The sequence below is a fragment of the Canis lupus genome, chromosome 5 (genome assembly GCF_048164855.1).
Source record: "Canis lupus baileyi chromosome 5, mCanLup2.hap1, whole genome shotgun sequence".
NCBI classification, from domain to species: Eukaryota; Metazoa; Chordata; class Mammalia; order Carnivora; family Canidae; genus Canis; species Canis lupus.
This window is the reverse complement of record NC_132842.1, coordinates 79,265,474-79,291,604: the sequence shown is the minus strand read 5'-3', so window position 1 is coordinate 79,291,604 and position 26,131 is coordinate 79,265,474. Positions and strand designations below refer to the sequence as shown.

Sequence of the window (26,131 nt, the reverse complement as noted above, 5' to 3'; positions counted from 1 at the left end):
ACCATGGGTGAGAGCAACTGGAGCACAGGGGATGGGTCCATCTGGTTGGCCAATATCCCCTGTTCCTTGTTCAGATCCCATAAAGAGTTCTCAGTAATCATTATCTGAAACCCCACAGATGTGAGGTTGTAGATTTAAAAAAAAAGTCACCCTATTAGAAGAACATGAATGAACTGACCACTTAAAAAGTAATCCCCACCCGAACATCCCTCCTTGCTTGATGCCGGCATCCATCCCTGTGCATCACTTAATATCTATATCCATCAGGCTCTCTTTGAGTTTGGGGCTGTGTCAGCAGCTGAACATACAATGCTGAAGGATCACAGAATGAAACCAAAATCTTGTGAATGTTGTAGGATTTAATGAAGCCAACCAAAGAGGACATCGGAGGGCTCTTCTAATCCCACACAAAAGTCACAGATGAATGAGAATCCAGCAGAGGTAGACCAGGCAACCACAGAAGGGAAACTTGGCAACAATGAGTTCATGATAGGAAACTTGAATCATTACACTGATGGTGAAACAAAAAGTGAAAAAATGTCGTATCATGTTAGCATATGATTTTGCACAAGAAATTTGTCTTCCCCCAACCCAATCCATACTTGATTTGTTGTTTGTTGAAAGGTTTAGCACATGGCCGTAATTATAATCTTATTTTCGTCCAATATAAAATTCCATTTTCATATTTTTAGTTTTACTTTTCAAAATAAAATCTCAGTTGAAAACTTTTTTTTCACTCACTACTTCATGTGAAATTATGGTCCCTGTCTTAAGTGGATTCACTTGAAGTGGCCTTGTTCTGGTCCAATTATTGAGGAAATATGGAGGTCGTTCAATGATTTATTCATTTAATGGGCACCTGCTAATTGCCAGATACTCTTCTAAGCAACAGGGGTACAATCATTAATGAAACATAGAAAAACCTCTCCCTTCATGGAGCTTATATTCTAGTGGACCCACTGGCCAAGTCCCCCTTCCCCACCTCTTACTCCTTTTCCAATATTGTGGTTTCTGTCTCTAGACCAGTGTCTTTGCTCAGAGATCCACATATTTACGGCTCTATTAGCCAAGTTAGATTAGGTGGTGCTGCACCAAAAAGCAGCAATGTTTTCATTCTTGCTCCTGCTATACAACCAAAATGGGTCATGCATGTTATCACAAAGACAGTCACTCTTGGGTCCAGGATAACAGAAGCTCCTTGTGGACAACAGTCCCCATGATCACAGTGGCAGGGAACAAGGTATGGCCAAGTACACATCAGCTTTGAAAGCTTCCTCCTAGAAGTGACACAACTCATTTTCACTCAGTTCATTGGCCAAAGGAAGACACACAGCTATACTTACTAGGGGACAGCCTACCAAGTGCCCAGAGGAGAACTGGAAAGGTCTGCCCAATAGTGTGAAGAACACAGGTGGGCTTTTTCAAGGGGCATCATAGCCATTATGACAATGCAAACAGAAAATGGGGGAGGAGAAAGGATTATCTTGGACTGAATCACTTCGGGCCTCTTAGCTCCCAACACTGGCCACTGAATACCCTGTGGCCAGTGGAATCACCTCCTGCCATCCTCCAACCCAACCTAGCAATGCATCTGGAGAGTCTATAGTGCCTTTAGCTCAGGCTGCTGTAAAAAAACAAAAAACAAAAAAAACAAAACAAAACAAAAAAAACAAAAAAAAAACCTCGCATAGGTAGTGTAAACAGCAATTTACCTGTCATAGTTCTGGAGGCCAGAAGTCTGAGATCAGGGTGCCAGCATGGTTAGCTTCTTGGTGAGGACCCTCTTCTTGGTTTACAGCCATCTGGGCACCTTCTTGCTGTGTCCTCACATTGTGCGGAGAAAGAGAGCTCTGGCTTCTTCCTTTTTTCACTTAACATCATCATAGGGCTCCACCTACGTGGTTCCATCTACATCTAATTACCTCCCAAAGGCCCCATCTCCAAATACCATCACAGTGGGGACTAGTGTTTCCACATATGGATTGGCGGGGACATGGGCCTTTGGCCCATAGCATAGAGAACACTCTGCTGTAGGAGCTCCAGATCTCCTGTGTCCTTTCCCCCTCTGAACCTCAGTCCCCCATCCTTAAAATGGGTATAATAATTTTTATTTTGCCTCAACTCATAGAGCTCCAATTAATTCACAGATGTGAAAGCATCTTTTAAATTACTCCATAGGAGACACGGATGCTCAGTATTCATACTTTTATGGCACAGTGGTAGATGTGAAAGTGTCACCTGGTCAGAGACTAGAATCTGCTCACTACTTTAACTTCCATCATTTTCAATTCTTTGAACCTTGAAGTCTTTTCTAAGAGACTCCTCAAGAGCCTGTCGGGAGGTCTGGCCCTGAATGGCTTTGCCACTCAGCCAGTCTTCCCTCACACAGGCCAAAGCTCCCCACTCACCTCCAGAAGCCAGCCAGCCTCTCTCGTTCACATGGCTTGAGGTCACCCCCTGAGCACCCGAGCTGAGTCGCATATACCTGTGCAGATGCGGGGAGTACTGACTCCAGGCCAGGCACGGTGCTTAGCGCTTACTGTGTCATGGTAACACTCAAAGCAGGCCTGCTACTGTGCCCTTTTTACAGATCAGAAAACTGAGGCTCAGAGAGGTGAAGTGACTTGTCCTTGTCACTCAGAGGTACAAGTCAGAGCCTGGCTTCCAACCTAACTGTTGGGACTCCAGAACCTGAGCTCTTGACCTTCAGGCTGGCTGACCAGGGAGGAGAACCTTGCTCCTGGCCTCCTCTCTCTACCTTCTTGTCCTCCGCTGGTTGTCTTCTTGTCTCTGTTGCTGAAACCCCCAGCCCCTTTGTATCTTGGCCTCTAAGAGGAGGTTTTTGTCTTGCTTCTGAGCACATGAGACACTGTGTGGCACAGCGGCAGATGCATAAGCACAGGAAAGAGACCGCCGGACTTCCAGTCCCACACCCATCACTGACCAGCTTTGTGACCTTGGGCCAGTTTCTTCCCCTCTCTTATGTCCACGCAGATCATCTGCAGAAGGAAAAAGAAAGAATGAATGAAAAGAAAAGCACTGTAAGCTCACGAGGAATCAGTGCGCTAATCCACATAAACTGCTTAGCGCAGTGCCTGATTCAGTGACAGTTTGTTGTTAAGTGTCAGGAGCCTCTAAATCCTCTCTCCTTAAGCCTGGCTGGCGGTGGGGACTCTGTATCCTGGGCCCAGCTCCTTCCACTGCCTGCCCCCATTCCCCATTAACCTTAAGCTAGCTTCTCACCAATGGAAGCCCTCCCTGGATAAAGGGACAGGCTAACCTGTTCCGAGTTTCTCCTACACTGTTACCCCTGAGACCCATTTGGAGGCCTCTCTGTGTGTCCGCAATGTTCTGTTTGCCTCTTAGCTCAGATGATTTCCCAGTGGGGGTTGCTTCAAATGCTCCGACTCTGTAGGAGGAGATGGTGGTATGGATCCATCGTGGCTGCTGGAACAGGGGAAGGAACATCAGTCAGGGAGCCAGTGCGGTGTGGAACCTGGCATGTTTGCCCCAGTCGGTGCCAGGGATGGCAGCCTCTGAATGACAGCAAGCAGGCTTTTTGGGTCATTGATGGGGCCTTGGCCCCCGGATCTGGCTAAGAGGCAGCAGAAGGACACAGTTAACAGCCCACGTCCTGGAGCTAGACGGCTAGGGCTCAAATCCTAACTGTGCCTAACACACCAGCTTGCTGTGTGACCTTGAAATTTCTCTAACCTCTCTGGGCTGGGCCTTGGTTTCCTCTCCTATAAGGTGAAGTTATCTGCTTCATAAGGTCTCTATGGGGCTTAAATGAGAAAATCCCCTAGGGAACTTCAGTGATGCCTCTGGAAATGGCCTAAAAGTCAGACTCCTGGCCCCCCCTTGAAATGAGAACATTAAGATTGGGAACCTATGCACATCTTCTGTTCCCTTGGAACAGCTGGAAACCCTCGTTGTCTTCTGGACTTTCAACTTGGGAGAGAGGATTAACTCTCCAGGCCCAGCTCTTCATGTTGTTAGATAAAGATGCCAAGACCTGGTCAAGGTTGAGAGGTGACCCCCACCAGGCCGTTCATTTACTCGTTCTGCAATAAGTTTGAGGGCAGGAGAGATAAGGCTTTAAGGTTACCAGCCCAGTCTCTGAAACCAGAGTCCAAGCCCCAACTGCATCACTTATGAGTGTATCACCTGGAGCAAAGGATGCAAACACTCTGGGCCTCAGTTTCTTCATCTGCAAAACGGGGCTAATAAGGCCTGCCTCCTTCATAGGGTTGTCCTGAGGGTTCCCAGAGCAAATGCGTGAAAGGCAATGAGAATAACACCCGGCAGATATTATATGGCCTGACATGCGTTTGCTGTTAGTACTTTTTTTTTTTTAAGATTTCAATTGTTTATTTATTTTTAGAGAGAAAGGACAGGTAGAGGGGCAGAGAGAGAGAGAATCTCAAGCAGACTCCGTGTTGAGCATAGAGCCTGAAGCAGGACTGGGTCTCACGACCCTGAGATCATGACCTGAGCCAACATCAAGAGTCAGAGGCTTAGCCAGCTGAGCCACCCAGGCACTCCTGGCTGTCGTTACTCTTGAAGAGCTCTTTCAGCCACTGTTCTTTGTGTTCAGGAACATAACAAGGAACAAGGCAGCTTTGGTCCCTACCCCCCGGGGCTTGTGGGCAAAGCCAGACCCTAAGCCAGCGACCCAGGAACACTGTGTGCAGGACCCAAGCGGTGGGTGTTGGCCATGTGTGTGACAGCAGGGTCACAGGCTGGGGCCCTTATGGAGTGGGCGGCAGAGCTGGCATCCAGGCCTGGGGACTTTGTCTCTTTGTCCAGTGCCCTTGGCCCACACAACCTGTCTGTACCATCTGAGGGGACAGCATGTGTGGGGGAGTAGCCTCGCAGCGCGGTGCCAACTGACCTGGGACCTCAGACGAAGTTAAGGCAATGAGTCTATTCTTCAGCCAACACCCAGGCTGGGTGCTGTGGGAAATGGGGTCCCTGGGGGAGGCTAGAAGGCAGGTCTGGGGGCTGTGAGCGGCCATGGCCACCATGGGGAAATCCCAAGAACACAGCTGCCCAGATGCAGCCTGACTGGTGGGAGAGTAAGACCAGGAAGAAATCCCAGAGAGGAAAGGAAATGAAAGTATTGGCAACGTGGACGAGGCCCTGGGGTAACCCTTCTAGAAGCCATGTCTCACTTGCAATCCTTATAAGAGCCCAGGCGGGGCAGGGCGGGGCTGGTGGGGGCGGGGGAGGATAAACTGCCACTTTACAGGCCCATTATACAGAGGGCAAGACTGAGTTTCAAAGAAGTTGCTGTGAGAAAGAATTGGAAAGAAAGTGGAAAGGCAGTTTCCCGAAGCAGGAGGCAGCTTCCTTCCTAGCCTGTCACTCCACCCCTTCCAAGCGTCTGGGGAAGGCACGGTACATATTGAGGGTGTCTCCTCAATTTCCGAGGAGCCCCCAGCGCGAGAGAGCAGTGCTAGAAGGCACAGGCCTGCCTGCAGGAGGGGAGACAGCGGAGTTAGATTCTAAAACAGCCCTTGGCCGGCGCCATCCTCCTGCGAGCCCCTCAGCGCACAGGGAGACGCGGACAAGGTGTAGGGCCTTTCCTGGGGCCGCGGGGACAAGGTGGCCCAGCTCAGGGAGCTCGCCTTTGCACAGGCAGCCCTGGAAGGCTGGAGGGAAACTGCACTTGTGTAAACGGAGTCCAATTTTCCCAGCCACGTGTTGGCTCATTTCTGAAAGACCCTCAGTGGGCAGAGACCCCGATGCTTGGGTCTCACTGGGTCCCCAGGAAGCGAGCAGCTACTGTGCACCTGCCAACCAGCGCCGTTTCCAAGGATTCACGACACCTTCTTAATGGTGTATCATATAACGAAGGGTCTCTCCAGAAACCCGACAGCCCCCATGGAGGGCCTGGAGAACGAGCAGTTTTTGATGCGGCTGTGCCTGTCTCCCTCCTGCAGCAGGCCCAGACGCAGCCTCTCAGCTGGAAGCCTCTGGAGCCGTGGGCGGCTTGGGCTTCAGCCACCTGCAGGGCTGGCTGACCTGGACATCCGGCCTGGCTGGACTCCAGGTCTCTCTGGGCAGTGCAGGCACACCAGGCACTGAGACGCCTGGGCATCTTCTGTCCTGACCGTCCCCCAACTCCCCAAGCCAAAAGAAGACTACATCTGTCTCTGGGATGGAATCCTACAGGCTCTGGGGTGAAAGAGATTTCTCCCACCATTTGCTGCTTTAAATGAGCCCACAGCCAAGGCCTGTTCCCACTCCCTGATACATTCCATCCTGTTCATTTACTCATTCATTCCCTCGCTCATTCAATATGGGACAAATGGAGGACATGCCATCATCCATTCAGGCCATCGGTGAGCACCGACTGTGGGCCAGGCAGCGGGGGAGAGAGTCCTTGCCTCGAGTACCAGGAGCTGACAGTCTCCTCGCTGGGGTGGGTGAGGAACGGGACACAAGGGCTCTGGGCAGAGTCCTTGTCCATCATGCTGGCCTCTGTGGTCCAGGTCGAGCACAGTTCTGGTCCACGGGAGGTGCTCCATCTACATCTGCTGAGCGGACAGCACATGGCTGATGAGAGAGGAGGTGCACCGACTGTGCTGGTGGGGGTGGTCATAATGCCAAGAAGACTTCATGGAGGGGGTGGCATTTGGACTGGGACTTAAGGATGGATGAGCACTCCTCTGGGGACAAGGGTGGGGTGGGGCCAGCCTTCCTGGCAGAGCCAGTCACATCAGAGGAGAAGTGGACACAGTCAGGCTTGTTTAGAGGAACAGCAAGTGGTGTTGACTGGTTGGAGCATGGGTTGGTGGGCAGAGGTGGGGTAGGGGTGGGGGTTCAGAAGCATGGATGTGGACCTGAGGGGAGAGGTGTGGAGAAGGAGACCAGAATGTGAAAGCCCCAGAATTCTAGAAGCTTAGGACAATCAGCCAAGGCCTAAAAACCCATTGACTCTGTTGGTGCTGGTTTGTGTGTGGGATGGTTCTTGAAGGACAAGCTCCCAGTGGGGGCATGAAAGCACGGGCTTTCTAGACAGCTTGGTGACCGGGAAAAGGATGAAGACCCGTAGCCCAAGGTGAGTGGGCAGGGTGGCAAGGCCAGGGTTGCTTGGTGGGCTCCGAGTCTATGTCTGGCCCCAGCCTGGCTGAGACCACCAGGCTGGGGGGCCCTGACCTTGTGGACATAATGTGGGGGCATCTGGCCAGGGAGAAGCAGAGAGGTCTCCAGGTGGGGAAAGGAAGGCTGCCAGGCTGTCTCTGGGACAGAAAGTGAACTGGGAAAGAGAGGGGACAGGGCACATTTCAGCCCCAAGGTCAGAATCAGAGAGCTTACTGCGGTGGGCACTTGGGCAGGGACCCAAGGATCTTCCCAGCTGTGCCGACCTGGCACCTGTGCAAGCTCACCCAGCCCAGGAAGGGGCCCTTGCAGGGAGGGTCTATGAGAAAAGACATGGAAGAGAAGCCCCCAGCTCCATCAGGACCCACTAGCTTCCCGCCCACTCACTTGCAGACATTCTGTCCTTTATCCATCTAGTTTCTAAGGAAGTGGGCACTGTCGCCGTCCCATTTTACAGATGTGAAAGCTAAGGCACAAAGAGGTTAAGTAACTTGCTCAGGGTCACACAATATAGATGTGATAGAGCCCGGTTGAGTAACTGGCCCAAGGCCACCAGGAAGTGGCCGTCTAGGACTCTAACTAACCCAGGCAATGCTGCAGATCGTGGGGCCCGCTGCTAGCCAGCTTCCTCCTTTCTGATCCCTTTCTGACAAGCAGGCGGGCGGTTCCTCTCCTTGACCCCAGGACCTCAATGCAGGCATTCCACAGCCTGTCATGATGATGGAAGACAAGCAGGGTCCCCGCTCTCTCTTCTCCTGGCTCCTGTCCCTGGACGTGTCCCCACAGCACAACTAAACCAAGTCACACTGCCTGCTGCAGGCTCCTGGTGGCCCAGTCGGTTCTCAGCCATGAAGCCTGCACCCCAGGCTGTTCCAGGACAACTGAGGCCCAGACCACAACCTGCCCAGAAGCTTCCCTGGGGCCAGCGATTGGGGGGGGGGGGTGTGGTGGCGGCGTACAGGGGCTGGCTGAGCTCATGGTGCTCAGGATCACAGCAGCAGCTCGAAGGGCATCACAGCCCCATGTCATGAAGCCCATGCTCCCCAGCCTCCTGGTGCTCCCTGCCCTTCCCCCTTCCTCCTCCAGCAGCGTCTCCTGTGCTCTCCATGGACTGGAAGCAGCTGGAGAAGGGAAAGGACAGGCGTGGGCTGGCGGAAGGCTGCTTCCCACCCCACCCAGCCTGACCACCCACCAACACGCTTCCAGACTTCCCCTCTGCACCTCGTTTTTCCCACCCATAAAGTGAGGGTGGGTGTGAACATTAGCAATGGCTCTAAAGCACTAGAACCTGGGAGGGGCCCGATTTAGAGCCCCCCTTCCAAACTGAGCCCCGTGCAGGAATCCGGGACACAGGCGAAGAAGGAGATGCCCCCACGTTCTTACAGTACTTGGGGCTGACAAGCATCACCTATGGGCAGTTATGATACTTCCGGAAGACAGATGTGACAGGTGCTCGGAGGCTGTGGAAGCCTCTGAGGAGGCTGTGGCTTATCCACTGGGGTGTCGGGGGTGGGAGAGGGCCTCAAAGAGGAGGCAACAATGAAACTGGGCCTTGAATGTTGAACAGGACTTTGTAAGGCAGAGAAGGCAACCCTCGTTGTAGGAAGCAGCCGAAGGGTGAGAATGAACCTGGTGTGTTCAGGGCACAGTGAGGAGGTCAGGGTGTCTGGAACGAAGTGAATGTACAGAATGTACAAGGAGGTGACACCGGACAGAGCTGGGGACCGAATGGGGATGAGCCCTGAATGCCATGCTGAGGGTTTAACCCGCCCCATCAGACAAGAGCAATGAGGAGCCATCACGCGCAGGGGAGAGGGAGGCTGGTGTGAGTTTGTGTGCCTGTGTGTGTGCGTGTGTCCGCGCGTGCGTGTCTGAGATGACAGAGCGAACTGGAAAGGACACAGTCTGGGAGTCAAAGGAGCAGGTCAGAGATGGTCCAAGGCAGAGGAGGGAAGCAGCAGCGGTGGGAATGGAGAGGAGAGGAGGCCCCGGAGAGCGCACGGGCAGAAATGTCACAGCTTGGGGCACAGGCCAAGCGGGTGGCATCACAGCCCACAGGGCAAAGCAAGTACAGGAGCTGTGTTCCTGCTGCTTGGGCTCAGCTCCCAGCCCCGTTGCCTCCTGGCTGTGTGACCTTGGACAGTCCACCTGACCTCTCTGAGCTTCGTGTTCTCATCTATAAAACAGGGATACCCGAGAGTACCCACCCCTGATGGCTGTTGCCAAATTCGATGTATAAAGCCCGTGGAGTGACGTTTCACCCATTCAAAACCAAATAGTTATCGAGCATCCACCATCCCCGGGCATTATTCCCTCTGTAGTGGGTATAGCAGCGAAGAAGCTGCAACAACCCCCGTGCCCTCGTTGGGGACGACACTCCGGAGAGCTGGGGAGACACGTCCAACCAGACCACTAATAAGCAGGACAGTATGCCAGATGGCGGCAAGTGCTTAGGAGAAATCAAGGCAAGAGGGCTCGGACGTGCTGAGCGGTGGTGATCTTTTAGAGCGACCTACGTGACTGAGCGAGTGGTTTCGGAGATGGAGCGCTCAGGGGCGGCGTCTCAAGCTCAGGGCGTTGGGAGTGGATGTGGCAAGTGGGCTGGGGCGGGAGCAAAGGTTCCAGAGAGGCAGGGAGTTGGGCGCACCACGGCTACGGGTGCTGACATCAGCCGGTTGATGGCAGGGCTCGGGGAGCCGAGGAAGATAGGAGCCGGGTGCCAGGTGTTTGCTACAAGAAGGGTGTAATCGGGACCTTGGGAATGGCAAGCGACGGCGGGACATGGGGATGTGCCCGGAGTCAAAAGGCATCAGCCTGTCCTCCCAGATCACCACCATGGAAAACGGGTTTTATAGGCAGATTTTTTTTTTAATGGTGGTCTTGGAGCAGCAGCTGAGATGGAAGGCACATGTCCCACTTCCCGACTCTGAAGGGTGACAAGAGGCAGCCCCCTTTCCTGTCTAGAACTGCAGGGGATGCAGGACAGGGAACTCAGAGAGAATCCCAGAGAGGCCCAGAAAACAGGGTGCTCTCTGGCTTCAGAATGGTAGCAGCTGAAGGCACAGCGGGTGGCTGGAGGGTGGGGGGTGGCCAGAAGCCAGCTCGGGGACACAGAATCACAGCATCCCTGGTGGAATGACGGTCTGTTAAAGGTGGTGGGACCCTGATGCTGCTGGCAAGGGTGTATTTGGGGTCCTGACATAAATACCAAGATGAGAGCCTAAGGGATTCATTACATCTTCTCTGAGAAGGTGCCCTGAGCCTGGTGGTCAGAGGACCTCTCTCCCACGTCCAGGAGAATAAGGAACCCAGAAGTAACCAGCCTCGCATTAAGATTAAGTATTGATTGATTGATTGATTCATTCATTCAATAGATATTTATTCTCCACCTACCATTAGTACAAGTTCTATTCAAGGTCCTTGGGATATTCCAGTGAGAAAAACAGACCCCAAATCCTTGCCCTCGTGCAGGGGAAGCAGAGGATAAGCAGCAAACATAGTACATATTTTATATTATAGTATCACGTTAGTGGTGCTTGCTGAGGGAAAGGTAAATAAAATGTAGGACAAGGGATTGCATGTGAAGATGGGGGGACAGGCTGCTAGTTTAAAGGGTTGGCCTCCATGAGCAAGTGCCCTTGAAGCAAAGGCTTGAGGGAGCAAAGGAGCGAGCCCCGAGAACGTGGAAGGGAGAGCATTCCTGGGAATGGGAACAGCCACTGCAGAAGAGTGAAGGCAGGAGAAGAGCTAGAAGGGCGTCTTCAGTGGGAGAAGGACCAGGTGTGGGGGGCCTGGGAGGCACGCGGGGAGCCGTCAGGAGGACTGTACCCTAGAGTCACGTGACTGAATCCCCGGCTTCACTCTGCTCCAGTGGGAATAGACGGTGGGACGACGGGAGGGTGACAGCAGGGGAGGTGACAAGGGGGGGGTCAGATCGTGAATCTGTTGGCTTGCAGCTTAGTATCTGTCTCTACCATTAGTTTATATCTCGTGCCTGCCTGGTTCCCCACGGCCTCCCTGGCACCTGGGTGATCACTAGAGGTTAGTGTTTGTGAGAGGCAGCCGGCTTTCATTCATTCATTCATCCATCCATCCATCCATCCATCCATTCCTTTCACTGTACAAATATTCATTGAGCACCTAGTATGTGCCAGGAGCTGTTCTGGGTACCACATTGTTCAACGCGATCTTCATGGTGCTGGTGAAGTGGGAGCCAAGGGCCTCTCTGCTAGCCCAGTTTTATAGACAAGGGAGTCAGCATCTAGGGGCTGACACTCACTTGGGGGGTAGTGAAGCAGTCACTTATGCACCAATGTTCACGTCTAGGCTTGTCTGGCTCCAGAGAGGCCTGCCCGAGGGACAGGGATCGCTGGAGATTTACGGGGTCTAGACCATCAAGGACAGCCTTGGTATTCAACAGTCACCTTGGGAACCCCCCATAACCTGAGTGTTGGCCTGGCTGGAGGGAGGGCACCCAGCATTATTGGCTCACAGGACTGGCATGGGGTGCTCTGAGGATGCTCCAGAGGAAACCCTACACAGGCACCCACAGTATCCCTCTGTCCTTCCACTCCCCACCTCAACTCGTGTGCAAAACCAAACACATCTCTCTCTGGGCCTCAGTGTCCCCATCTGCAAAACAGTGCCGTGCCTTATAAGGTGGCTGTGAAATAATACATACATCTAGCACATTCGATGTCCAATAGATTCCAGCTGCTGTCACTATTCCTCCCCCACTCCTCTTCCTCTGCCACTAGATTGATTGTAACTCCTTAAGGACAGAGCCGTGTCTTATCTTTGTATCCCCAGTGGTTAATTCAGGGCTTGGAATACAGTAAGTGCTTATCAGTGCTTGATGAATTGATGAAAAATATGCATTGTGTAGACCCCAAAGAATTCCAAGTATACTCTTCCCAAGAAGGAAAGGTACTGGTTATGCTAAAAGGTCAGTTCTGAGTGAACCTGCCCCATTTTACCAGCCTCATTCATTCAAGCCCCACTTCCCAGGCAAGCCCCACCCCTCCCCAACTTTCTGGGGACCTTATGGGGAGATGCCCTTGGCCAAACTCCCATCCCAGGACAGATTGAAGCTGAAAGCCAAGTTCGCCACACATCTGGGTGCCGGTTGCCTGAAGCTGTGTTCCTCGGGAGCGCTCTGGCCGGGAGTGAACCAGGCTGAGGAGGAGGGAGGGAGGCTGGTGGCAGCGGAGGTGGCTCAGGACATGGACTCCGTCAGCTTGTCCTGTCCCCCAGAGGGAGTTAGGCTCTGCTGGGCCACCAGAACAGAGAACACTCTCTGGGGCAAGGCAAGGTGGCTGGAGAGGCAGCGACCCCCTCGGGGCTCCTTATCTGCTTCCTGCTGCCAGTCAGTCGGCCCGATAAGGCAGGGCTGAGAGCTGTCTGGGCCGGAGCCAGAAGGGAGAACATAATTAAAAAGGCACTGGTGCCAGGCAGAGAGGCGGGCGCCCCAGAGGATCCCAGGGCAGCGAGAGGAGCACCCGGACGGGAAGGGTTCCCTTCTTTGAGAAAAGCACGCCTTGAGCAGCCTTGCAAAGGATTGCAACAGGCCAGCCGCCCACCGCAGCTTGTCCTGGCTCACCCTCCCCAGGGAGGAGCCCCCAGAGCGAGGGAACGGGACCTCAAATTTGTATTCCCCACGCTTTGAGTTCACTGCCCGTCCCCACCGCACCCTTCAAGCACAGCCATGACCGGGGAGGGTGTCGGGAGCCCAACAGATCGTGTGCCGCCCTGAGAAGTGCTCCATCCTTCACTCAGGAATGACCGCAGTCCTCGGTTCCTGTATGTGTTTAAGCACTGAGGATACACTAGAGACACGGCCCATCCCTCCGGGAGCGCACACTGTAGATGGGACGACAGCAACCAAATAATCTCACACCGCAAGCTGCATCCCTATACACGGATGGAGGTGCCCTGAGGGAGAGACTCAGCTCTGCGGGAGGCAGAAGAACGGAGGACGCTGGGCCCTGGTGGTGTGGCTTCTGCACACAGTGACCCTGGGTTGACACTGAAGGACACTGAAGAGGGAGGTTACTAGTTTAGAACTGGGTCATGGGGTGAGCCTTCCAGGGGGTGAATGGAGGGACAAAGGTGGGAGACCACGAGCCACATTTGAGGAATGGACTAGAGGCTGCCTGAGGACGAGGTGACTGAGCGACTGGCAAGGCCGGCAGGGCCAGACTACACAGACCCGTCTTAAGGGTTTTGGTGTCCACCCCGGGAGCAGAGACCGCTTCAATTGGTGCGTTGCTATGGGGGCCTGGTCACTGATGGGAGTGGGGGTGACAGTAGATTCAAGGGGCCAACTGGGAACCTTGGTCCAGATAGACGTGGTGTGGCTGGGACGAGGATGCTGCTGGCGGAGAATGGATGGGCGCCAGGGCATTTGCAGGGATGAGACACAAGCCTCGGCTTTGGACTGGGTATGGGTGTGGTGAGAAAGGTGCCAGGAATGCCTCCAGCCCTCTGGCGTGCACGCCTAGAGGAATGGTGGCTCCTTTCATCTGAGCATCTTTCGGGTGTTCATCACACCCCTCACAGCGGTGCTGACGGTGGTGGGTAGATGCATTCTGGATGCCCCTGAGATCAGAGATGGAGGGATGTGGCGAGCTGTCCCCGCTCCCTCATGCTGCCCAGGAAGCAGCCACAACAGCTCTGAGATTATGGACTCTGATGAAAGGATGGGGCCAGAGCCCGAGTCTCCGGACTCCCATCCAGAGTTCGGGGAGCACTATCCAGTGGGGAGAAATCCAGGGTGGCCGTGAGCCTGCTTGGGCTCCAGCCCCAACTCTGCTCCCTCCCACCGGGGGAGCCCAGGCAGGTGACAGGTCTTCAGTCCTTTGCTTCTTTGCTGTGAAATGGAAAGAAACAGAATCTCCACTTCTCTCAGGGAGGACTGAGAGCGAGCAGGGTCACTGCCCAGGCGGGGAGAACAGTGCCGGCTGCCTGTGGGGCCAGAAGTGGACGACTGGGTTGGGAAGGGATGCAGGGGAGGGGGGGAGGTTCCCCACTTCCTGCCCTTCCTGTCTCTTGCAGGCCCTGAAGGCTGAGTAGCCAGCGGGATGCCTGGTCTGCTGAACCAGATCACAGGGGCAGCCCTGCCCCTCACCGCCTCCGATGTCACCTCCTTCGTCAGCGGTTACGCCCTGGGACTGACTGCTTCTCTCACCTATGGCAACCTGGAAGCCCAGCCCTTCCAGGGTGAGGACCCTTGCGGGCTTCCCCAGGGCCACCCACCCTCCGTGCTTAATCCTTACCTTGACGCGTACCAGCCGATCCACGCGGGGACAAGCCACATAACTTTTCTGAGTCTTGGTTGACTCATCTGTGAAATAGAAATGGCAGTTCCGCCCCTCAGGCCTCAAAGCTAGAGGCACATCAGGTCAGGCCTCGGGCTCAGCCCTGGCCAGCCGGCCCGGCACTATCTACACCCGCAAGGCATGCCCACCTGTGTCAAATGCCTGGTGCCCCACTTTCTCAGGGAGCCTCCCAGTAGGAGGGGCGTCAAGTCTCCACGGAGAGCCGGGAGCTCCCACTCCTAGGTGTGGCTCTTGCCTCTGTGACCTTGGGGAAGCCACTGTCCTCCTCAGGATCGGGGTGTACCTCCACCTGTCTGGACGCCGGGGTTTACGGGAGGAGCAGATGAGGTAATGCGTATGGAAGGGCAGCGTGGAATGAAAAGCAGTGTGAGACTAGGAATCATCAGAGCGGGGTAGTCAAGAGAGTGCAGGACACTGGTCCGTAGGAGTCTGTAAATCAATCGCTTCTCTTCTCACTTCAGAAAGGAGGTCACAGGAAGGCTGGCCAGGAGGTGCTGGGTGAAGGCTTGTTGCCATTACAATTCCTCCTCGTCCACCGAGATGGGGGCCTCCTTAACCCCCAGGCTTCATGTCTTGGGGTACCACCCTCCATCCCAACCATCTCGGTCCCCAAAGGAACCTACAGGGGAACTTACTTTATCAGAAACATTTTGGGCAGGGCAGATCACCCTGGTGGTCTGTTTAGGAAAATCTCTAGATGGAGACTTAAAATGGAACTAGCTGGGGGCCCAGGAGACTAAAGGACTGGCCCACGTGGGGACAGATCCTTGGGCTCTCCACATGCGGGGAGAACCAGTCTTCCTAGTGTGTAGATGAAGAGGCTGAGGCTCCGAGGGATGGGAGGATCTGGGGAGGGCTCGCCGTGGGCCAGGCACTGTGCTGTGGGCACATCAAATGAGATACTGCCTTGATCCCCCGAGAGTGGTCCCCGAGCCATCAGCACCACTCAGGAGCTCAGTGGAAATGCAAAATCTCAGAATTTGGCCCAGAACTACTGAATCGGAATCTGCATTTTAACAAGATCCCCAGGTGACCCGTGCGCTCTTAGAGTCTGAGAAGCACGAAGGTCTAAAAACATGGAGCTCACGCCATGGGGCATGTAGCTAAATAAATGGCAGTTACTTTTTCTGGTTTCACAACAACCCCATGGGTTTGGCTCTGTTGGCCACATTTTCAGATGGGGCTGTGAGGCTTCAAGGAGCTAAGTGTCCTATCCAAGCTCACCAGGCCAGGAGGGGTGGCACAGACTGGATTGGAACCTTAGTCTGTTTCCTCCAAAGCTCCAGCTCCTTGGCACAAATAAGTCACATAAAAATCCCAATTGCCATGGTCTCTTGCAAACTCAGAAGCCCCGGCCACATGGCCAGAGTCAGAGCAGGCTGGGACAGGAGCAGCTGTCCCTCTGCCAGTCACCCCACTGCTCCCACGGTGTCTCTGGTGCACTAACCTGGCCCGCCCCAGAGCCACGAGGTCCCAGCTGGAGCCCCCTGACCCCGACGTCCTCTAAGTGGCAGTGAGTACCATCCATCCATCGATCTGGCTGGCCCAGGGCTTGGCTTCTCTCCCACGGGTGGGGTGTGCAGTGTGCAGCCGGGGCACCCTGTGATGCCGGGCCCTTCCCCTGCAGGCCTCTTCGTGTACCCACTGGATGAATATACCACAGTGATTGGCTTTGAGGCGGTCATTGCCGACCGTGTCGTGACAGTACAGATCAAGGACAAAGCCAAGATGGATAGTGGCCACTTTGAGGGCACCCGCATCCGAGCCACAACTGTCACAGGTGAGGAGGACAGAAGGGCTGTGGCAGGGCCTGGGGCTGGCTGGGGTCTCGAGCAGACTGAAAGGACAGGAGTGGGAGAGGGTGGAGACAGCACTAAACCAGGAGGCAGGAATCCTGTGTGACCTCAGGCCAATAATGCGACCTCTCTGAACCTTGTTCCTGTTCTCACCTCAAAAGCGTGGTGAAGATCAGAGGCAACGAAAGGTTTCCTATCTCTACAGATAGCATGTCCGTTGAGCTCAGAGGTTGTAGAACGAACTGCACCAGGGCTTGACGCCCCCCCCCCCCATCCCATTGCTTGGGAATGGTATGAGCTTAAATTAAAAAAATTAAACTTAAAAAAAAAAAAAAAATTAAACTTCATCTGTAAAATGGAACTGATCACAAGATACACCCAAAGCTCAACAGGGTGTGTGGGTTGTGGAGATGACAGTCTCTGACAGAGAGTAAGGACTCCAGTCATGGCTACTCTGCCCGCTATTGTGGATACTGAGGCACAGAGAGGGTGAGTGACTGGCCCAAGTTCACACAGCCTGTCGGTGACAGTCAGGATTTGAGTTCAGATCAAGTATCATGTGACAGAAGGGACCCTTACCTTTGGATCTCTGATCAGATGACATTTGTTCACCTGATCATTAAGACATTGGAGAGTCTTGTAAGGAGCCCCCAGCACGTGTGAGACATCCAGCCGCCTTCACGTTATCACGACTGCTCAGAGCCTGGAAGGACAGCTAGGACATGCTTCGGGGTAACCACAGCAGGGGGTGGGGGCGCCTTTGGCAGAAGAGGTCTGGATAACGTCAGAGGAGGGAAAGAGGGTCCGACTGGGGACCAGGGAGGTTTCCATGGAGCGGTCGGTGGCTGGGGGACACGGGCTGGGGAGGGGTGAGGGAACAGCCTCTCAGACAACAGGAGAGACATGAACAAAACACCTGCCCCAAGGCTTGGAGGTGCTTAACTGTGACCCTTTGAGGAGGAGCAGAGTCTGCAGATGGGTGACTTCTGTCCAGGTTTTGTGGGTCCCAGCCTCCCACTCCAGCACGGTGCCGTGGAAAGTACGCGGGCCTGGCCGCAGACCCCTGTGCGTTCAGCTCCCTCCTCAGCAAGTCAGTTATTGGCTGAGTAACTTAGGCAAGTCGCACCCCCTGCGCTAATCCTCAGTTTCCCCGGCAGCAAAATGGGCTCAAACCTGCCTGTGGTACAGGGAACTAGAGATCATCTATGCATAGCTGACTACGGGCCTGTCACTTAGGGAACAATCTGCAAGAGGGGGTCTCTGTCATCCCGCCTTCCTGCACACCAGGGAGGGTGGCTTTGGATGAGGATTTGGAGCGGATCCTGTTCGTGGTCAACCTGGGGACCATTGCGCCCATGGAGAACGTCACCATCTTCGTCAGCACCTCCTCGGAACTCCCGACGCTGCCCAGCGGGGCTGTGCGGGTCCTGCTGCCTGCTGTCTGCACCCCAACCGTGCCGCAGTTCTGCACCGAGAGCATGGGCCCCTCCACCCAACAGGCCCAAGGGTAAGGAGCCCCAACCCAGACCGGGGGCAGAGCCTTGGGTGGCAGCAGGGGGTCAGCTGGATGAAGGCAGGGGACAAGAGGTATTTTCTGAGCACCTACTGAGTGCCAGACACTGAGCTGGGTATTAGGGTGACAGAGGGCCCCAAACCATCATGGCCCCTTCCTATTTGGAGCTTGGTGGGAGAGATCATCATCCAACTAAGAACACGACTGATATGTAGGTCATTGTTTCTGCGCTTGCATGCATAATTCATGATTGTGATAATTAAAAGTGCAATGAAGGAGAAGTTCATTGGGCTGATGGTATAAAAAAGGGACCCACCCTGGGGGACCAAGGACCAGGCCAGGCTGCCCCGGGGAGTAACATTTCAGCCAAGAGCTGAGCAGTGACAGGGACGTGGGCGCACAGAGGAATGTTCCCACAGGTGAGAACAGGGACAGAGGCCCTGAGGTAGCAAGGACAGGACCCCAGAGAGAAACTGAAGCAGGGTGACAGGAGATGACGCTGTAGACACAGAGGATGCCCTGTGGCCCTGGCCAACTTCAGATTTCTCCCCAAAGCAACAAAAAGCCATTACGGGGGGGTGGTCTCAGCGAGGTGGGGCTGGGACACCACAAGCCCAGGGCAGGACAGTCTTTCTCTACTCCCCTGGAGGAGTAGACAGGAGGAGAAGGCGGGTCGCAGCCTGAAGCACCTGCTATGAAAATTGGGTCTCATCCCTTTTTCCCACCGTGGACTGAGGAGGATGAGTGTTTCCTGTGCAAGGAGAGAGGAGGTGCTTCTTACCCGCTGCGTTCAAATATCTTTTAAGATCTTGTACGTCATCATTCACGTGTGAATTTTTAAAATCTATTCCAGAGAGTCTTTGCGCTATTTTGACATAAAAAGAACACAATTAATGACCAGTTAAACTACTTAACTCTCACCACCCCAAGTCCTATCTCAAACATCTGGGAGGAAGCACCGTGTATAGCCCGGAGTTTCATGCACACCCTGGGTAGGGCTCTGGGGACAGCCGGGGACACAGAGGACAGAGTCAGCAAGCTTCTGGATGACACCTTTAAAATGCTTCAGGCCGAGCTGGGGGAGGGTTAGTGCAGCTTCCCATGTGGAGCCAGCCAGGAGGGCACTCCTCCATCACTACCTGAACAGTAATTAAACACCTACTGTGTGCACAGTTCTGGGTGCTGGGAATACAGCAGTAAACTAGACAGACAAGGTCCCTGCCCTCATGGGGCTGGCATTCTGATGGGGGCAGGGGGACATGTCAACAGACAAGAAAAAAAAAATAAGCCCATCCCGTAACATGTAATACCTAATATATTAGGGAAGTTCTATGAAGTTAAATACTATAGAGGCTGGGGCGGGGAGAGAGTGGGGTTGGGTGATATTTTAGCTCCAATAGATGGTTTAGGCAACATCTGAAGCCTCATCTGAAGAAGGGGAGGGTGGAAATATGCTGGAGGAAGAACATTCTGGGCATATGGCAGAGCAAGCAGTAAGTGCAAAGGCCCTGAGGCAGCAGTGGGCATGGTGTGTTGGAGGAGCAGCTGGAAGGCTGGTATGACTAATGGAGCGAAGGAGCAGGAGAGAGAGAGAGAGGTTGGAGGGATGATGGGGAGTCCAATTGTACAGGATCTTGAAGCCTAGGGTGAGGACACCGGTTGGCACAGCAGAGAAGCTGGTGGCACCAGCCAGTCTCAGACCAGGAACACGAGACACACGCTGTGTATTGCCAGTTCGCTTCCTAGGCTGGAAAGTTTCCACTTCCACCAGTGGTGGGCAGGAGCCTCCTCCTGTCCTCCTCCTCACTAACACTTGGGTTTACCCATTATTCTTATTTTTTCTTGTGTCACTCTGAGCACTGTTGAGGTTCACGGGGATTTGACCCTGGCTTCTCCCTAGAGCCTCTCTGTTTGACTCCGCCTGCCGGAAGGGGCAGGAATAGTCTTCTCAGGGCCTCCCCAGGCCTCTCGTTCCTGGACCCACCGAGGTCTTGAATGTCCCCAGCTCTGGTAGGCCCTGCGTCTCCAACGCAGAGGGCCCAGTGCCCATGTCAGCGGGTACAAGGATAGCACACAAGCCTTTGACACAGGAGCCCCAGAGAAATTCTTTCCTGAGTCCCTAAGTCCCCAAAAGGGACACAGATGAGGATCTTCATGGCAGTAGTATCTGCTGACACAGGGAGGCAGGAAGAAATAAGGGCCGTATAACAGATGCTCCCAAGTGATACCACGTCCCAGCAGAGGCTGGTTTGCACACGGCCCCCTGGAAAGACCTCAGAAACACAGCAGCGGGCGAAACAAAGGAAGTGATTGAAAGTGACACAATGAGCCCTCTTCCTAGAAAACACACAACCACATGGCACCAGGGGACTTCACTATCAAGCATTAAGCACCTAGAGCAAAGAGCTTAGGTTAGGGGTGTGGTCCAGGGGTGCGGGATGGAGCAGGGTCAAAGAAGGGGTGGGGGATGACCCAGAAAGAGAGCCCAGAAACGTGAGCCTTCGGCAGGTGACACTTCACTGAGTGCTCACTCAAGGCGACTCATTATCATCCCCATTTCAGGGATGGGAAACAGGCTTGAAGGAGTGGCTCCTGCGAGGGCTCCCAGCTCCCAAAGAGCAGGGATCCAGGAAGCAGTGTGATGTGGTGTTAACTTCATCACCGTGTAGCCAGGCTGACCTACCAAGTCCCCACAGTGGGAGCTTAGGCTAGCCGCTTCATCTTGCGGAGCCTCTGTTTTCCCCTGTGGGAAATGGGGAGATGGGGTCCTGATGCCTCTTCTAGGGGCGCTGGTGAGAACGCTGTGCACCAGTGCTGCAGGCCACCAGGCCCAGAGCCCCGGCCCATCCACTGTTGGTAGCTGTGCCTTATGTCTGAGTCCAGGTTCTCCCTGGAGGCAGGTCATGTGGCAGAGTAAGGGTCTGAGGTGGGAGGAAGTGCATCAGCCCCTTTTAGGGCTGGGCTGCAGCAGGGCCAGGGCTGCCCAGGGCCCACCGCCTTCTTCCCTCTTTCTGCCGGGTCCCTGCCGCCACTGCCCTGGCTGCCCACCTGCCGCCGCCTCCTCCTCCTCTCGACCCCTTCCAGCAAAGACAAGCACTGCTTCGGCATCCGCACCCTGGATTCTTGGAACAAGCTGTGCCTGGCAACTCTCCTGGACACCGATGTGTCCAACCCCATGGAATACGAGTTCAACTTCCAGCTGGAGATCCGCGGGCCGTGCCTGCTCGCAGGTGAGAAGAGAGCTGCCCAGACCTGAAAGAAGACCTGAGGCCCCGAAGTGGGGAGGGCTTCAGGCCGAAAGCTGCCAGGGAGAGAGAGGAAGGGGAGGGCAGGGAAGCTGTCCCACCCCAATGGAAGGCAACCTGAAGCATGGGGAGCCTTACGGACCCCCACTTCCTGCTCCCCAACTTGTGGCCTGAGGAAGAGCCCCTCCCAAGGGCAGGTTTCAAGGCTGTTCCCATGCCCACGTCAATGGCTCCCTTGGGGCGGTGTCCTTAGGAGCCTGGAAGCCCTGGGTCCTCCCCCCAGAGGCCACAGCCACAGAGGTGCTTCCTGGTTCTCATCTTGCAGAGTCGAATCCCCTGGGCAGCTTCCAAACCCTGCCACCCAGAGCCCACCCAGAGCTACTGATGGCAGTGGTCTGGGGTGTGGGAATAGTTCAGAGCTCCCAGGTGATCCTAACATGCAGCCAGAGTTGGGGACCATTGTTCTGATGGTCACTCAAGCTTTTAAATAAAGGATATGAGGACGCGGTTTCTTGTCAGTGAGTGTCCTCTCAGGGCAGCACAACGTTCCAACACAAAAGACCTTTACAGAGTGCCCAGCGACCAAACGATGAGCTCTTTATGTGTCTTATGAGGAAGCAACCCTCTGACCCCAGTGGATCCTGAGGACAGGGCGGGAAAGGCCCTCAGCACCATCCGTCTAACCCCCCATTTTGCAGATGGGGGAATTGAGGAGGCCTGTCCATGGCTACACAGCAAGTCAGCAGCCCTTCCTCTCTGGCCTGCGTCTCCATGTCCCCCACTGAGCCCCTACTTCTCCCGAGACTGCTGAGCCTATTTACCTTTCTGTGTCACACAGGGGTGGAGAGTCCCACCCATGAGATCCGAGCCGACGCTGCCCCGTCTGCACGATCCGCCAAGAGCATCATTATCACCTTGGCCAACAGACACACCTTCGACCGGCCCGTGGAGATCCTCATCCACCCCAGCGGTACTGGACATCAGGCGGGGCCCCTGGGAGGCCTGTGGGAGGGAAGAGGTGCTGATCCCCTGGGGTGCAGACATGTGGCCCCTCGTCCAGTGGCCAGCCAGGGAGAGGGCAGGGGACAGAGGGCAGAGACAGGAGACCAACTAGGCGGCTCCTGGGAACATGACTCTAGTTGGCAGACTTGAGTGCCCGGATTCTAGCTCCAGAGGCCCCGGGGCATCATTAAGGTTAGGGCACTTTGCGTCCAGGCCAGCTGAGCAGTTGACCTTGAAATCCTAAGCTCGATGAGACCCTCATAGCTCTGAACACTCGGAGAGCAACTCTTTTGTCTCTTCAAGGATTCCTAAAATGTCAAGATCTGAAAAGATCAGAGCCCAGTCCCACGCTCATTCTACAGACGGGCAAGCTAAGGCCAGGGAGGGGCAGTGAGTTATCGGCGACCACTGGGCTCCCCTGCCTGCCAGCTAAGGAGTCTTCCCACGGCCCCACGCTCCTCCAGGCAGTCAGGGATTCCATCCCCCTCTTCCAGTCGGGAGTCCTCCCCATCGTGAAGATCCTGCTCCCAAACCAAGGCCCCCTGGCATTGCCCTCACATTCGGACAAGTGCCAAGAGTTGATCTCATCTCTGCAGAGCCCCACATGCCACACGTCCTGATGGAGAAAGGGGACATGACCCTGGGAGAGTTTGAACAGCACTTGAAGGGAAGAATGGATTTCATTAAAGGGATGAAGAAGGATAGCAGTGCAGAGAGACAGGTGAGGGTGGCTGGGGCCAGTCAGGGGTGGCAGAGCTGGGGGGACCCTGGGGGCTTGGTCATCGCTGGACCAATGAGGATCTTGAGCAGGGGAAGGGAGTGTGGCTTGCCCGGGTCACTCAAGGGAGGAAGGAGGGCTGGGGCATAGCTGGGAAGATGGACTTTCAGATGCAACAGGCACCCTGTCCTCTCACCTCCTGCCGGGCCACCTCCTCCTAGTGTCACCAAGGTGCTTAAGCCACGCTAGGCTGGTGGCACAAACAACCTTGGTCTTCTCCAGGTTACTGCACCCCAAGAGGACACCCCCGGACCCTGAAGCCAGGTGCCCTCCCAGCCCCATCATTACCCCCAGGCCTCCCTTTTCCCACCTGTTGAATGGGTTCCCTTCTTGTCCTTCCTCCAAGATCCTTGCTATTATGATGTGAAGAATAAAGGTAAAGAGGAGAACGTTTGAAGGAGACCCTCTCTTGCCCCTTCTCATGAAGTGCCAGTGTGAGGAGGCCTTGGGCAGAGGGGTGGGCTGGGCAAGGCTGGTAGGAGGCCGGGACACTGGCTACAAGGTACACCGGCCGTCTCTCCCACTCGGCCCTGCACGCCAAGCCAGGCCCTGAATGCCAAGGCAGGCTTAAGAGCAGGGGCACACTTCTTTTTCTGGTTTCCCCTTTTTCGATGAGAACACTGAGGTTCAGCACCCAAAAAAGAACAGGTGAGCTGGGAGGAAAGGAAGACCGTCCTCTTGGGAGTTGGCTTTGGTGACATGAGGCTAATGACTTAGAGTCGATTCTGGGGGGCAGCTTTGCGGGATTTAAGAATCCCTCCCTGACTGGCAGAGGACCATGGCAGAGGGGGTGGTATGGGAATGTGTAGACTGCTTCCGGTTCACATCATCCCATCATTAGACACCATACTGGGGAGGCCCGGTGGGGTGGGGGGTAGGAGGGATGGCAAAGGGAAAGGGTCAGTGGCTCACTACTCATATCATCCCATGTTAGGGAACCCTTCTCCTCCCTCAGATGAGTCAAATAGGAGAGAGGCTGGGCCCAGGTTCTCAGAGTGGGGATGCCCCTGGGCTCTGAAAACTATAACATGTGGGCAGCAGTGGGGGAAGTGGAGTTCCCCACCCTGTCTGCCAAAGGGCAGCTTTTGGGACTGCCCAAGCGAATGAGAATTTGCCACCTTGGGCTGGTGATGCAAATACCTGCATTCTCATGAGCTCTGGGGATGACAGGGATCACCCAAAGTTGCTAAGAAGTAAGGATTTTGCTGCAATTGGATAAGGGTAACTGAAGGAGACATTGGAGAATCCCAGCCCAGGGCCCCCATGCCAGCTCTCTGAGAGGCAAGAATCAGGTTCCCAGAAGGCACTCCTCTCACTGGCGATGTGGCCGTTGCTGCCTTGGGCTCTGCCTTCCAGGGAGCCAGGCTGGGCAGTGGCCTTTGGCAAAGGGGCTCTATGCAGAGAGAGTGTGATCCCTCACCAAGGAGGGAGGCAGGCATCTGGAGGGTGAACATCAATCAGGAAGAGCAGGTATGACAAGCTGTCAAAAGCTGTGATTCAGCGAAGAGGGGGGCAAGTGACACAGAGGGAGACACCATGTACAAGAGACAGAGAAGCAGAGACAAGCAGAGACAAGTAGAGAGAGAGTCTGAAAAAAAGAAAAAGAGATGCACACATAAGTCAGTGGCAGATAAAATGACCCACACAGATTCATCCTGGTGTTTATTCATTCAACAAACAGTATGTCCCCAGTAGATGTCAGGCTCTGAGGAGACAACACTACAAATGACATGTCCTTGTTCTCCTGGAGCTTACATTCTAGCACAGACAGGAAGTAAATGGATGAGCAAGAGCAGTGTGAAGAGGGCTGCGGACCATAAAGGACATAAAGCAGGATACTCTGACCATGAGTGATAAGCACGGGCGCTATTTAGCCTGGGGTTTAGAAAGAGCGTGTCTGAGAAGGAGACCTGGTGAGTGGTGAAGAACTCAAGACCTGGTACACAGAACAGGATGCAGAACGATGGTGACGTGTTTGAGAAACAGGTGGCTGGTGTTGCTGAAATGTAGGAAGCAGAGTGGGCAAAGATGGGGTGGACAGGTAGGCAGGGGTCAGAGACTAGGGGACCTCATAACCATGGTGCAAAGCAGGAGGGGAAGCTATTGTTTAAACAGAATGACAAGAATGATCACACTCCCTGCTCTATCTAGAAGGGACCTCAGGGAGGGGTGCCTGGGTGGCTCAGTCAGTTAAGTGGTTAAGTGTCTGCCTTTGGCTCAAGTCATGGTCCTGGGGTCTTGGGATTGAGCCCTGCCTCTGGCTCCCTGCTCAGCAGGAAGTCTGTGCATCCTTCTGCCTCTGCCCCGACCCCTCCCTACTGGTGCTCTCTCTAGCTCAAAAAAAAAAAAGAAAAAAAAAAAGAATGGACCACGGGGAGATAAAAGTGACAGAAAGAGGCCACTCGGGGTCCAGACAAGAGATGGTACTGGGGTGGTGGCAGTGGAGACGGAGCAGAAGACAAGTTCAGAATGCATCTTAGGTGCAGAACCGAGTCCTTTCCTGAATGGTAGATGTATGGGGTGAGGCTAGAGGGGAACTGAGGACAACTGCGAGGTCTTGGGTTTGAACACCCAGGTACGTGAGGATGTCATCTATTGAGTTGGGGAAGGGGCTCAAATGAAAACAGAGAAACAGACACCATCAGACAAAGAGACAGAGGAAGTTGGGGTGGAGAGAGAGAGAGGCAGGGTGACGACAGAGGAAATGAGATTTGGCGCAGTGTGTGTGGGTGCATCCGGAAGCAGGGTTCAGCAGCAGCGGCCAGGGCCAGCGAAAAGAACACACAAAGAGATTAAGAACTGTGTCCTGCCCTCCCTCTAACGCATAGGAGCCCATCTCTGTCCAGGGCTCTAGGTGAAACCCCGGATATGCGGAAGAAACTCAGGCATGGCCTGCCTGCAGGTAGCATACGAGCCAGCGAGCAGGCAGGAATACCACATTGCAATGGGAGACGCACCTGGGTCCCCACGGCAAATAGCAGCAGGTATAGTTTAGAGGCAACTGCCCAGGGCCAGGCAGCAGGCCTCACAAGCATTGCATCGAATCCGAAAACCTCGGTGAGATAGGTACTGTTGTCTTCATTCCCCCGGTGCAAAAACTAAGCACTAGTCAGTCTACTCTAAAGATGGGTGGTGGGGGAAGATTTTCTAAAGAGGTAAAATCTGAAGAGTGAGCGGGAAGTTAGCAGAAGGAGAGAATCAGCAAACCCAGGGAAGATGAGCCCGAGAGTGGCCTAGACACTGGGGGATGAAAGCCAGAGAGAGACACTTGCCAGCTGAGGGCCCGCCATGGGCCGGGACTTCCTGCTCAGGTTCCTCCCCTAACCACCCTGAGAAGGGGCATCATTTGTACC

General features: G+C 54.5%; 1 protein-coding gene and 1 long non-coding RNA gene across 6 annotated transcripts in view; one reads left to right on the top strand and one right to left on the bottom strand.

Moving 5' to 3' along the window:
• Positions 1-357: 357 nt before the first annotated feature.
• On the bottom strand, positions 358-6,870 carry LOC140634288 (uncharacterized). Of its 2 annotated transcripts, none has more exons than XR_012031801.1 (3): positions 6,393-6,870; positions 1,713-2,999; positions 358-511 (listed from the first exon to the last, which is right to left on the bottom strand). It is a non-coding gene; the product is annotated as an uncharacterized lncRNA (long non-coding RNA). The 2 variants fall into 2 exon arrangements; XR_012031802.1 differs by lacking the exon at positions 358-511 and adding an exon at positions 518-1,277.
• Positions 6,871-6,908: 38 nt separating this feature from the next.
• The window catches only part of VWA5B1 (von Willebrand factor A domain containing 5B1), a 50,987-nt gene continuing 31,764 nt past the window's right edge, over positions 6,909-26,131 (top strand). For 3 of the 4 annotated variants that reach the window (XM_072828038.1, XM_072828036.1, XM_072828039.1), the window contains exons 1-7: positions 6,909-7,066; positions 14,161-14,325; positions 16,072-16,224; positions 17,477-17,747; positions 20,838-20,983; positions 21,837-21,968; positions 22,597-22,721. In XM_072828038.1, coding sequence (XP_072684139.1) covers positions 14,187-14,325; positions 16,072-16,224; positions 17,477-17,747; positions 20,838-20,983; positions 21,837-21,968; positions 22,597-22,721 — 966 coding nt within the window. In that variant the 5' untranslated portion in view covers positions 6,909-7,066; positions 14,161-14,186. The remainder of the gene's footprint in view (positions 7,067-14,160; positions 14,326-16,071; positions 16,225-17,476; positions 17,748-20,837; positions 20,984-21,836; positions 21,969-22,596; positions 22,722-26,131) is intronic. The other variant, XM_072828037.1, reaches the window with a different exon arrangement.